The 12,796-nt window shown below is 38.7% G+C and overlaps 1 protein-coding gene across 1 annotated transcript in view; it reads left to right on the forward strand.

The window, feature by feature from the left end:
* Window positions 1-12,796, forward strand: part of CPA6 (carboxypeptidase A6) — a gene marked incomplete at its 3' end in the record, with an annotated part of 380,639 nt that overhangs the window by 267,912 nt on the left and 99,931 nt on the right. The window contains exons 4-6 of the mRNA XM_080695007.1: window positions 2,750-2,864; window positions 4,325-4,426; window positions 7,067-7,171. Of these exons, the coding sequence (XP_080551133.1) occupies window positions 2,750-2,864; window positions 4,325-4,426; window positions 7,067-7,171 (322 nt within the window). The remainder of the gene's footprint in view (window positions 1-2,749; window positions 2,865-4,324; window positions 4,427-7,066; window positions 7,172-12,796) is intronic.

Consider the following 12,796-nt stretch of genomic DNA (forward strand, 5'->3'; position numbering starts at 1 on the left):
ACAAAAATACCATAGACCATTAAACTGGACATTCAGAAGGACATTCTTGGGTAGATTACTGGCTTTAACAACTCTATCTACATTTTTTTCTTTCCTTAGTTTCTTGGGATAGAGAAAAAAGAAACCAGGAGAAATGATCCTCAGAGGAAAACATACTGAGAGTTGCCCACAGTAACTGGAATATGGGAACAGTTTATAAGCACCGAATCCTAACAAACCTGTGTGATGACTCCACCTGGCGCCAGCTTGTGTGGAGCTGGGTTCCACCCACTGCAATGAGCCTGGCATCCCCCACCCTGGCTTCAAGCCTCCAGTTTCTAAATGCACTCAATTTGACTAGCTGAGCTTTTGTTCTCTTGGTATTCATGGGGAGTGGGGAAGAAGGATAATAGGGATTAAACCCAGAGACATTCTACCTCTGAGCTATACCCCCATCCCTCCTTTTAGTTTTTTTGAAATAGAGTCTCACTACATAGGCTAGATTGCTGAACATCTCACTGAGTTGCTGAGGCTTGTCTTGAACCTGCAATCCTCCTGTCTCAGCCTCTCAAGTGCTAGGATCACAGGCATGTGCTATCACACCCAGCTTCTCTTGGCATTGTTTCTACTGGAAGGCAGTGAGATGGACTCCTCCACTATGCAGGTCTCTCTTGGCATGAGGAAGGTTGGGCATTGATAAGGAGCTTCTTAGGCTCTTAAGACCCACCTTTGCAATATCATGAAGTTCGTTAGCACGTACACTTAGTCATCTGCAACTTCTCATCTTTGGGATGAAAGAAGATGCTAATATTCAGGCTGAATTGAAGAATTAACATTCCTCTCACATTTTGAGCCACTGCAAGCAACTGCTAAGAAACTTTACCAAGCTCTGTGCCACCTGGCCTCATCTTGATTCCTGTCGCGTTTTAGTTTTAAAGTAGAAAATTGAAACAAACAAAAAAGAATGATAATCCACTGATTGATTGCTAGCTAGGTGTTTTGTCTAATGGTAGGTACACAATAAATAACAAATAAGCAAACCAAAAAAGACTGCCATACCCCCACCATGACCCTAAAGGATTGTCATACCCCACTCCCCTCACATGTATTTCCTTTATGGGCCCAAAAGTATTTTATCTAGCAGATTCTTGATTATATATTTCAGTTAAGTGGCCTTGAAAGTCATTTGAAGATGCCAGCACATGTTCTAATAACACTTAAATCATTAAAGCAATAGATTCCTTTTGAAGATAAAACACAAAAGCAAAACTTTTTAGCCACCTGTCATGCCCAGAAAATCACTGAAGGGTTTTGTTTGTTTTTAATTTTTTATTGGTGCATTATATTCATACATCCTATTGGGGTAAAAAAAAAAAAAACGTGTGTGCACATACGTGCACACATCACTGATTTAACCCCTACTCAGTTCCCACCCCATTCCCTCCCCATCCCTCCTTCTCTTGCTTGCCTTAGTGGTTGACTTCCATATGTTTAAGTACATTGCGTGTTTTAGAGGATTTCCTTCTTCTCCCCTCCCATTCCCTCATTTAGGTTGTTTTGTTTGCTCCTCTATAGGATTTCCTTTTTCATCTAGCACTGAAGGGTTTTTTAACATCTTTAAATATTGCAAATGAGAGAAGGAAGCACCTTGTTGGCTCATGGCACTGTAGTTAGCAGTGACCAATGAGCACTGGGAAGATAAGCCTCTATCTAGATCATATATAACATCAAAAACACTAATGATCACGTGGGTGTTAGTCCATCCATGCAATGAGCCTGGTGTCCCCAGCCCTGGCCTCCGCCTATGAGTTCTAAGTGCATTCACTTCCAGTAACTTCCCTTCTCTCCCCTTCTCTTTTCTTCTGTGTCAGTCTTGATACTGACAAGGCAGTGAGGTAGCTTTTTCCAACTCTGGGTATTTTTTTCAGTTTCCTCTGAGAACTGTAGCTTCTTTCCCTTCCTCTCTGAGTCTTGAGTAGGGTATTGAGTGAGGTCATAAGAGTCTCTTGGTGAAAAAATGGAGATAAACAGAAAAGACAACCAGAAAAGAACAACCCAGTCTCAGTCTTCACTATCACACTAGACTTGGGGTCACAAGATGATCATTTGGGATTTGGGCTCACATTCCTAGTTCTGTTTCGGGCTCTGCATTGACTAGTCGAGTGGCACTGACAAATTATTAACCCTTTAAGTCTTGGGTTCCCCATTTGAACAATGGAGATAGCAATAGAATCACCACATAGGGTTCTTAACTAAGATCATACACATACAACGTACAGCACAGTGCCTGGTTCCTAGAAGACTCAACCCATCTAAGTGCTCAGAGCCATCATTCAGTGGTTGTAGCTGCCCACTCAATGGTAGCTATTATTATATTACTACTATTATTTGGGGATATCTAACTATAATTTTACACCTTAAATTTATTACATCATTCATTTTATAGTTTTTATTTCCTCAATGTTCAAAACCTCACCCCCTGCCCTTTTCATTTTTTAAAAAATATCATCTCACTAAGTTGCTGAAGATCTCACAAGGTGCTGAGGCTGGCCTCAAAGCCGTGATACTCTTATGTCAGCCTCCTGCCTACCTGTATCCCACCTATACTGGGATTACAGACGTGCATCACCATGCCCAGCTCTCCTTTCTCCTTTTACAACATGATGCACTGAGGTGCTTTTGTTTTATTTCTTTATTCCTTGTGCACTTTTTGGTGCTGCCTGGTTTTTGCATTATTTCGACTTACTTTTCATCATTTCATCAAATCTAGGATACTCATAGAAGATCTTCAGAAGGTACTGGACAGTGGACAAAGCTGGCGAAACCAGAGGAACAGAAGATCCCTCTCTGAATATAATTATGAAGTTTATCATTCCTTAGAAGAAGTGGGTAATCAAAGGAGGGTTTATGTTTTCTTTTTACAAATTCATCTTTGTTGTATAGGTATAAGGATTGAGAAAGAAGCATAAAAAGAGAGAGACATGGGCTCTAGGAAGAATATATTTCTATAATCTTAATATTTATATAGATCATATATTTATATGTTCTTAATATTCATGTGCTTTATATGGCCTAGACACCTCAGTTCACACCTGCCTTACTCTGAGCTTTTTACTGCTATGTAAGAAGTAGCAAAGTAGTTTGAATTTTACCTGCTTTACACACCCACTCCTACATTAGACTTAGTAGTTGCAGTGGAAGCCTGAGATAATGTTGTTAAAATGATAGTTACCAAGTCTTTATACACAAAGACATGGAAAATAGAGCGAGCCAGTGTTTGAGGGCAATGCTTCGGTTGAGGGGTATTTTATTATTATTATTAAGAGGGGGGTTTTTTTTGGTTCTGTTAATAACATATCCCTCCCAAAATTCTTTTCACCTATTTCATATCTCAACATACTTTTTTAAATCTGGAGACTAAGAAGCAATGGGAAAGTATAAAATAACTTGGCGCATAGAAGAACTGTTGACATGTACTTTTAAAAAGTCAGATTTCAGAAATATAATATGTATAGATACACGGGTATGTGTACACACAGAGAGATACTGATCATTAGGTTAAATAAGAAAGAAAATATGGATACTTTCCAAAATATTTTTATGATTTTGTTTAGCACAGACCCTTTCATATAGTAGAACAGTAGGACACCTTTGTATTCCTTCTTTATTACTTACTGGGCTTTTAAGTCAGAAATGTCACCCATCTTTCTAAGCACCTTATTCATCCATCTCAAAAATACCTTCTCCTGATGACAGATAAGTGCTTGTGAATGGATGGATGCAAATGTATCACTGTTGCTGGAGGAATTATTCAGAGTTGTCTTCCAACATGTGGCTCAGTAGAATAACCTTTGAATGCAAATGATTCTGCCTTTCTTTTAGCATCTTCTGTTCAGTGGAAAATTACAGTCTGTGGAATTTTAATACTACTTTCCAAGTCATTTGGCTGATTTTCCTGAAGCAGATCTAGTTTTTCTTTCCATCCTAAATAATTGTGGAGAAAAGAAAATAAATTTTGATTTTCAAAAAGAAACCAGAACATACCAATTAATTTTTTACCAAACCATCATGAAGATATTAATGACATGTGGTACTAGATGCTACGTTTTAAAGACGGAATAATTCAAGGGTATAAACTACTGTCTTTAAAGGCAGAAAATAAAATTTTATTTAAGTATCCCAAAGAAAATTAAATATAGAAAATTGGGAGTTTTGTTCTATTTTGTATTTTACATATGCTCTTTGAATTTTGAGACCTACCACTGTCTTTTTTGTTACCTTTTGTTCTCTAAAAGCTCCATTATTGTGAGAGAGCCTGACACGGTTTTTATTTATGTGCTTTTAGATTCAGAGTTGGATGCATCATCTGAATAAAACTCATTCGAGCCTTATTCACATGTTTTCTATTGGAAGATCATATGAGGGAAGATCTCTCTTTGTTTTAAAGGTAAAAATGAAAGCTGTAACTAAATATAAAATGTTTACCCAATATTTATGATTTAAATTTTGATTTATGGGCAAAAAAATTAAATGACCTTTCATAGAGTCCCCTATTCCATGTCTTCTGATAATTTAAGGAAAAACTCAAATTCTAAGTAGCCTTAGAATTTTGAATCATATATAATTATGTTTAGTATTCCAGGCAATGCTGTTTCTGATATATTCAGAGTTATTGATGCAAATTATTTGAGTTGGTGATGCTTACAATGAACCAGTGTAAAGCTATTTAAGTGTGTAAGAAAGTATGTATGCACTATTCCCCTCCCTTGATCCTGCCTTCTCTTCAAGCTACTGACCTATAGCTCTCCATCACTTCTCAGCCAAACTTCTGAAATAATTTTCCTGTAGTTCACCATCTCTACTTCCTCACCTCCCATTCAGACTTTGACTCACTGGCTTTTGTCCCCAACTTCTTTAAGACTCCTCTTGACAAGGTCAACAGTAACTCCTTGTTGTTCTCCTCCTGTCTTCAGCCCTTCCAGTCTCATTCAACAACTCCTCATTGTTGTATTAAGGATGGAACCCATGGGCATTCTATCTCTGAGCTACACCCCAGCCTTGTTTTGTTTTGTTTTCTAATGGTGTCTCATTAACTTTCTGAGGGTAGCCTCAAACCTGTGATCCTCCTGTCTCTACCGACCACATACTGGGATTACAGGTGGGCACCACTACATCCAGCTCATGGACTCCTCTTTCCCTAGGTTCTGGTAATCCCCACACCTCTGCTTTCACTCTATTAACCCCATCTAAATGAGCACACCAGCCCCATAGTCTTAACAGTCATGCCAGAACTTTCTATCCAGTGAAGTCCACTCCCTGGAACTTTAAGTGTATTCATTATTACCTATGTGACACTCAAACCTGGATAGTCGCAAAATCGCCTCAAACTAAGGATGGCACTATTGTCCTCTCCATTTAGAAACATGAGTATCATTCAACATTCTTTCCAATCATTTAATCACTCACTTTAAATAGGCCACCAAAAGCTGACAATTCTTTCGGATCAGCCTTGAGCACCTCTCTGTCCTCACTGCTGTTGCCTTAACCCATCTGTTTCTGTTCTCCCTGGACTATTGTAGTAGTGGCCTCAATACCAACCTTCTGGTGAAGTCCACATTCTTGACCCTCTCCTCCTCTAATCCATCTTCACACTGCTCTTAGTGTGATCCCTCCTAACATAAGCACATGTGTGTGTACATTCACATGTACACACACACACACATACACACACACACACACACACACACACACACACCTCCAATAGAATGTGGAAGGCAGCTTCATCTCTTGTACATGATATTCAGGGACTTTATGTGTTCTCTGCCTCTGTATTCAGCTTCATGTGGGATTCCTTCCTTAAACTGCAGAGGCAATTCCTTAAACGTAGTATCCTCAGATTCTCCTTTAAGCTTAATGTGCTTTTTCCAACTCATCTGGATACTTGTCCAAATACTCAAGCACACCCATTCTGAGAAGCCTTCTTTTATTTGCTGGGAAAATTTGACATAATATCCCATGCTCCCTCAGTACCTTCTGTATATTCATATCGTAAAGGTTGATTGATTGTTTACATGTCAGCCCTTTCCAGTAGAATGAAAGGTCTTTGTTTTTCCATCTTTAAGTCTCTGAGACTGAGCTTCTGATGTTGTTGATGAGCTGCCTGATGTTAAAAAGGATTTCCTGAAGTGTTGTTCATTGTTGTTGATGAGCTGCCTGATGTTAAAAAGGATTTCCTGAAGTGTTGTTCATTGAGTGAATTAATGAATGGATGAAAACTAGGTCTCCTACGAATATAATGTCAAGAGCTAATAATAGATTTATGACTTGGTTAGAAACCAGGTTAGAGACAATATTGCTATCCTAGAGTTTGGGGGTTGTTGTTGTTGTTGTTGTTTTTTAATCTGCCACTTGATTCTATAGGCCAAGTTATTTTACATTTCCATTTTGTGGTATAATAAAGTTTGGTCTGCGAGGTACATACCTGTAATCTCAAATACTCAAGAAGCTGAGTCAGGAGAATCATAAGTTCCAGGCCAGAATAGGCAACTTAGCAAGATTTTATCCCAAAATAAAAAAAGCAAAGGATGTGGTTCAGTGGTAGAGTGTCCATGGGTTCAATCCCAAGTGACAAAACACACACACACACACACACTCACACACACTCACACACACTCACACACACACACACACACAGAGTTTGACTTTATTTATAAAAAAGAGGTATTTCTTAAAGATATGTTCCTTGGGAACATTTCTAATTCCTTGGGATGAGGGTAGAGGGTAATTTAGCCTTTTATTTAATAGTCATATGCTTTATTAAAATGGAGAAGCAACCCTATTTTAGGGATTGCCCTTTTCTTTGTGTATTTTCTAGTTCTTTGATCATAATTAGAGCAACAAATTTATTGTTTCTGCATAAACAGGCCTGGACTTCCAAAGTAAATAGGATCTCACTTTATCTATTTTACATATTACCTAAAAAACCAAAATACAGTGGAGAATTATGCTGAAACCTTATTAAATTATGCTGGTCAGTGAATCCAAAAATAAAAACCAAGTTGGTTACTGTGAGTACTCTTATTTTCAGCTGGGCAGGAAATCACGCGCTTACAAAAGAGCCGTCTGGATAGACTGTGGTATTCATGCAAGAGAATGGATTGGTCCTGCCTTTTGTCAGTGGTTTGTAAGAGAAGTAAGTTAAACCCTTTACACAATGTCTATTTCAGCTGGCCAGTAGTTCCCCGCATTTTCATCCTGCTCAAGAAACAAAGTGGGAATCTGAAACCAGTAATACCCGAATGGTGATAACACTTTGATTTTGTGAGCCATCTGAAATGCTGGCTCAGTTAATCCTCATATGTGTCCTTGCAAGTCGAAATTATCAGCCCTGATTCAAGAGAAAATATCAGGTATTCGGAGCCTTTATGAATTTGTGACAAATTAAAAACCAACCATAACAACCATAGATACATGGAAAGACTAAAAATCCAACTTGTGGTATTCTGGAGCAATTTTCTATATTATATCCAGCTCAGAAAGTTCTCTATCACTTTTCTTCTTCCTAAAAATTATCTCATAAATAAAAAGTAGACAAATGGTTGTAATATGTCCTCCTGCTATAAATCTATAAAAACAAAAAGATTGTTAGCATCTGTGAATTTAACATTCTTAATTCCAATTATCTTTCAGTAAGCTTAGTAATTGGTGACTCATAGTGTTTTCTCATTTGCCAAATGCTTTGTTTGAATCATGAGCTCTCTGAACCAGTATCCCAAAAGTGAGCCACCTAATAGACCAACAGTTCTATATGTTTCAATGATTTTCTATTGTCAAGAATCTAATGACTTTCATGGTCCAGTTTTTTTTTTTTTCTTTTGCAGGTCTGGGGATGGAACCCAGAGGCATTTGACCTCTGAGCTACACCCCCATTTTTTTGAAACAGAGTCTCACTAAGTTGCAGAGGGCCTCACTAAGTAGCTGGTGCTGTCCGCGAACCATGATCCTCCAGTCTCAGCCTCCCAAATGCTGGGATTATAGTCCAGGTTTTTTAACCTTGACTTTTAGTTTTAAGTGAAAAAAAACAAAAACCTCTTCAAAGAAAACCAACCATTTGTACTGATAATGAGAATCAAAGAGTCTAAGGAAACCAAGTTCTTAGCCAGAAAATAATCTTACACATTTCTTTAGTCCTATATTTATATGTAACTATTAAGGATACAAAGCATATTTAAATATATTTCAGTTATATTTCACTGTGTTTTGTGAGGAAATTATGTATTCTCATAAGATTTGTGACTTTGAGAACTCTCCTAGGCCTTAGGAAATATACTTCATAGGTTTCAAAAGTGTATTAAATTTGCAGTCTGTCTCTCTGTTACTACCAAATCCACAAATGTGTCTTTAATTTTATAAATATCACAGCATACAAATTTTTAATTATTCCAACTCAGATTATTGAGTTAACATTGTCTTTATACACCATTCCCTTCAGCTAAAGACAAAGTAAAAGCTAAGAATAAATTATAAACTCTATTAATTTGTATCAAATATTATAAACTCTATTAATTATATACTATTAAATTACTAGTTTAATTAATACTAAATTAATAGTATTAATTAAATACTATTAGTATATAATTATATACTATTAAATTATAAACTATTAATTTGTATCAAATATCAAAAAACAGTAGACATGTTGTTATATATATATATATATATATATATATAACAACATGTCTACTGTTTCAAATTTTAGGGAGAAAAGAAAGAAAATGATTCAGTATGAAATATCTGTTATTTATAAATATGGTCCTATTATTTTATTACAGGACATAAAAATGTATCTCCCAAAATATTGCTGCTAAAGTTTTCACTTGCTGCCAGCTGCTTCTTCTTTACAATATCTAAATTTAGCTTGTTTATGTCTTACTCCAAGGGCAGAGACCCTGTCTATCTTATTCATTGTCAAATATCCAGCATGTAGAATAACACCTGGCAAATGAGGAATATTCAGATATTTGTCAACGAATGAGAAGGACAACAATCCAGTGGTAACGATGTGAAAAAATTTCTGGGCAACGACTTGTTGAATCAACTTATAGAATACGAATTTTACCACCTGAATTTTTGCAAAGCACAATCTGTACAGCAATATATAGCAGCCCTATATCTGAACTAAATTTCTAAAGTAAAGGACACTGTATAACCATAAAGAGACCATGTACAAATTGTCGCCAAAAGACAGTTGATTTTGGATCAGGAACAAGAAACATCAGTCATTCACGGATGTAGGTCAGTGGTGGAGCATCTGCTGCATAGACAAAGCCCTGGGTTCCGTCCTCAGCCTGGAAAAAATAAGAAGAATTATCCATTAATATCAGGCTTCATTTTCTTTCTTTGTTTTTTTTTTTTTTTTTTGGTGGTACTGGGGTTCCTGGAAGCCCTTCTACCTCCGGGCTACACTCCCAGACCTATTTTTACATTTTTATTTGGAAACAGGGTCTCCTAAGCCAGCGCGCGTGGCTGGCTTCGAACCTGCGCGATCCTCCTGTCTCTGCCTCCCAAGCGCGGGGATGACAAGCGTGCGCCACCACGCCCGGAGATCAGGCTTCATTTTCAAAAAGAAGAGTAAAGAAAGTCTTCTCCTTTCTTTCCTTAATTTTTAAAATGTTTTATAATAAGAATTTTTAAGTTTTTCTTAATATTACTGAGTAATTCACAATGTCCTTTGTGTATATGTATAGTGCTAGAGATTGAACCCAGAGGCATATTACCTCTAAGCCTCACCCCCAACCCTATTTTATTTTTATTTGGAAACAAGTTCTCACTAAACTAATGTGTCTCACAAAGTTGCTGAGGCTGGTTTTGAGCCTCCAATCCTCCTGTTTCAACCTCCCAAGGATTAGAGGTTTATACCACCATGCCCGGCTCACATTGTCTTTAAACACCACTTCATCCAAATAAAGACAAATGTGAAAGCTAAGAAAAAATTATCAACTCTATGAACTTGTATCCCAAGTTCCACGGCATCCTTCACCTGTGCAGATGAGTCAGCCGTCTCTGTGCCACTGTTACCTTCTCCACAGCCCTTTCACTTTCTCTGGTGTTGGCGACCACTTGTCCCCAACACACACCACCACACACATACCCACTTGCATTTCCCATCTGAGTCACGGCAGTAACCAGAAACAAAAGAAAGAAGGTTCCCGGGCATGGTGGCACACATGTGGAATCCCAGTATTTAGGAGGCTGAGACAGGAGGATTTCAGGTTTAAGGCCAACCTCAGCAACTTATCGAGGCTCTCAGCAACTTAGTGTGACCCTGTTTCCAAAGAAAAAGTAAAATAGGGCTAAGAGTATAGCCCAGAGGTAGAATGTCACTAAATTCAATCCAGGAAGAAAGGAAGGGAGGGAGGGAGGAAGAGAAAGGAAGGAATAAGGGCGGAAGGGCCTAAAGGTCACTTATCCCATGAGGCTGCCCAGGTGTGACCGCCATCTGGTATCAGTGACTAGTACAGGTCAACATCCATACATTACATGCTTATGGGGGGAAAAAAGTTTTTATCTGGCTTCCAAGCTCCCACTGATGGTGGTGTTGGTGATGGGGAAATAGGGCTGTGTAAGATGTAATTAAACCTAAAGCTGCCACATACTGGTACATAACCTCTTTCACACTAACTCAGGCCTTCTGTAAAACCTCAGTCCTCCAGGGTGGTCGATCCTCGAGAGGCTCCAGGCAGTCCTCCTTCCAAAGTCGCCTCCCTCTTGCCCTGAAGTCCCATGATGGCTCCTGGGATTTCAGCTCCTCTAATTTCTGTGTCCCCTCTGAGAACACTAGGGAACCTCTGCTGGCGGGTAGCCCAGGACTCTCTAGTCCAGCTCTCTCTTGGCTGACACATGCCTTGAGTTTCTGCTGCGTGGGCCCTCTTGTTGGCGTGTGCATGATGTCCTCTCTAAGAGACACGTGGTGAGCACACCAGAAATCCCCTTTTCTCATGTTTTTTACCCCAATCTGTCAATGGTTCCCACCATCTCATCACACCTGGAGTTTCAGCTTCCAGAGAAGACAGTGGCATCAGAGGCCAAAACTCCGTTGTTACTGTTGCTTTCTCTTTTTCTTTGGTGTGTTTTCTTAAAAGTAAATAGCTTAGCTTAAAACAATAACCCAGTGCCTGTGGGTCGTCAACCCAAGTGCAGCCTAGGGCCCTGGAGGTCTCTCCCAAGGTGACTGCCAGGGGCTGAACTGGAGGCGGGGTCGTGAAGACAGGATTAGAGGGGGAGAAGATATGCTGCCAAGCTTACTCATATGGCCATGGGGGCTTTAGGTCCCTACTGGCTGTAGGCCAGAGAGATCAATTCTTTGACATAGGGTCCTATCCCTAGGAAAACTTGCAATATGGCTTATAGCTTCCCTCTGAGCAGGTAAGGGAGAGCAAGAAAGAACAAGCCAAAGACGCAAACCACAGTCTTTGTAACCTAGCTCAGAACCTGGAGAAGATTATGTTAAGTGAGATCAGCCAGGCACAGAAAGAGAAGGGACATATGTTTTCTCTAATATGCCCAAACTAGGGAGTATTAGGGATACCAGAGAGACTCCAGGTAATGGAGCAAAAACCTCAGCAAAGCTAGAATGGAAGGGTAGAAGAGGAAGAAGGCTGGGGTTGATTAATGGAGGAGCTACATTCAAATACGTGTAAAAGTATGAATGAAGCATGGTCAACCTGGGCACTCATTGTTGGGAGGGGGAAGGGGGTGTGGGGGGGAGGAGGGTACCAAGCACAGTCTGAATGTATGCCATTTCCAATATGATCCACATAAAAATTTTAAAAATTTAAAAATAAGTGACCTCTCATCATGTTTGCCCATACTCTGTCCATTAGAAGTGAGTCACAGCTAGGTGTGGTGGTGCACACTTGTAATCCCAGTACTTGGGAGCTAAAATAGGATCATAGGTTCAAAGCCTATCTAAGCAACTTAGCAAGACCCTCAGAAACTAAAGTGGGCTGGGAATATGGCATGGAAATAGAATGCCCCTGGGTTCAGTCCCCAATACAAAAAAGTAAATCACTTACTCAATTATGAACTGGAAGAAAATTTATCAGGATCTCAGTCCTTCATAAGGATTGTACACTTGCAGTTAGAAGTCAGACAATCCTGGGCTGAAATGCTAACTCTGCCTCTTGTTAGCCATGCAAACTTTGTGGTAAATCACTTGACCTCTCTGAACCTCCACAATATTAGGATAATAATGCTATGTGACACATTGGGTTCTTAGGAGGATTAAATGATTTAATACAAGTAAAAGACTTAGCAGAGTGCTTGGCATATAAAAAGCACTTAATGTAACCACCTCTTATTATTTCTACTAGCATCTACAATTTGTTATTTTTAAGTAACCCATGTAAAGAGAACAATTAAAAAGAAAGTCAGCAAGGATATAAAACAGCTCAACACTGTCAAATAGGATCTAATAGACATTTATAGATCGCTCCACCAGTAGAATAGACATTCTTTTCAAATGCCCATGGAAAGTATACTAAAAAATTTCATATCCTAGGCCAAAAACAAAAGACCTCAGCAACTGTAAAATACTTGAAATTATACCGAGTATATTCTCTAACACAATAAAGTCAAATTCGAAAGTGATAGTGGGGAGATCGCCAAACACTTAGAAATTAAACATAGTTTTTAATAATCATGAGTCATAGGTAAAATTTGAAGAGAAAGCAAAAAATACATTGAACTGGATAATATAATGGCATTAGTCAGATCTGTATTGCTGTAACAAAATACCTGAGAAAAATAACTTAAAGGA

This window comes from Muscardinus avellanarius (genome assembly GCF_963383645.1).
Source record: "Muscardinus avellanarius genome assembly, chromosome: 4".
In the NCBI taxonomy this organism is placed as follows: Eukaryota; Metazoa; Chordata; class Mammalia; order Rodentia; family Gliridae; genus Muscardinus; species Muscardinus avellanarius.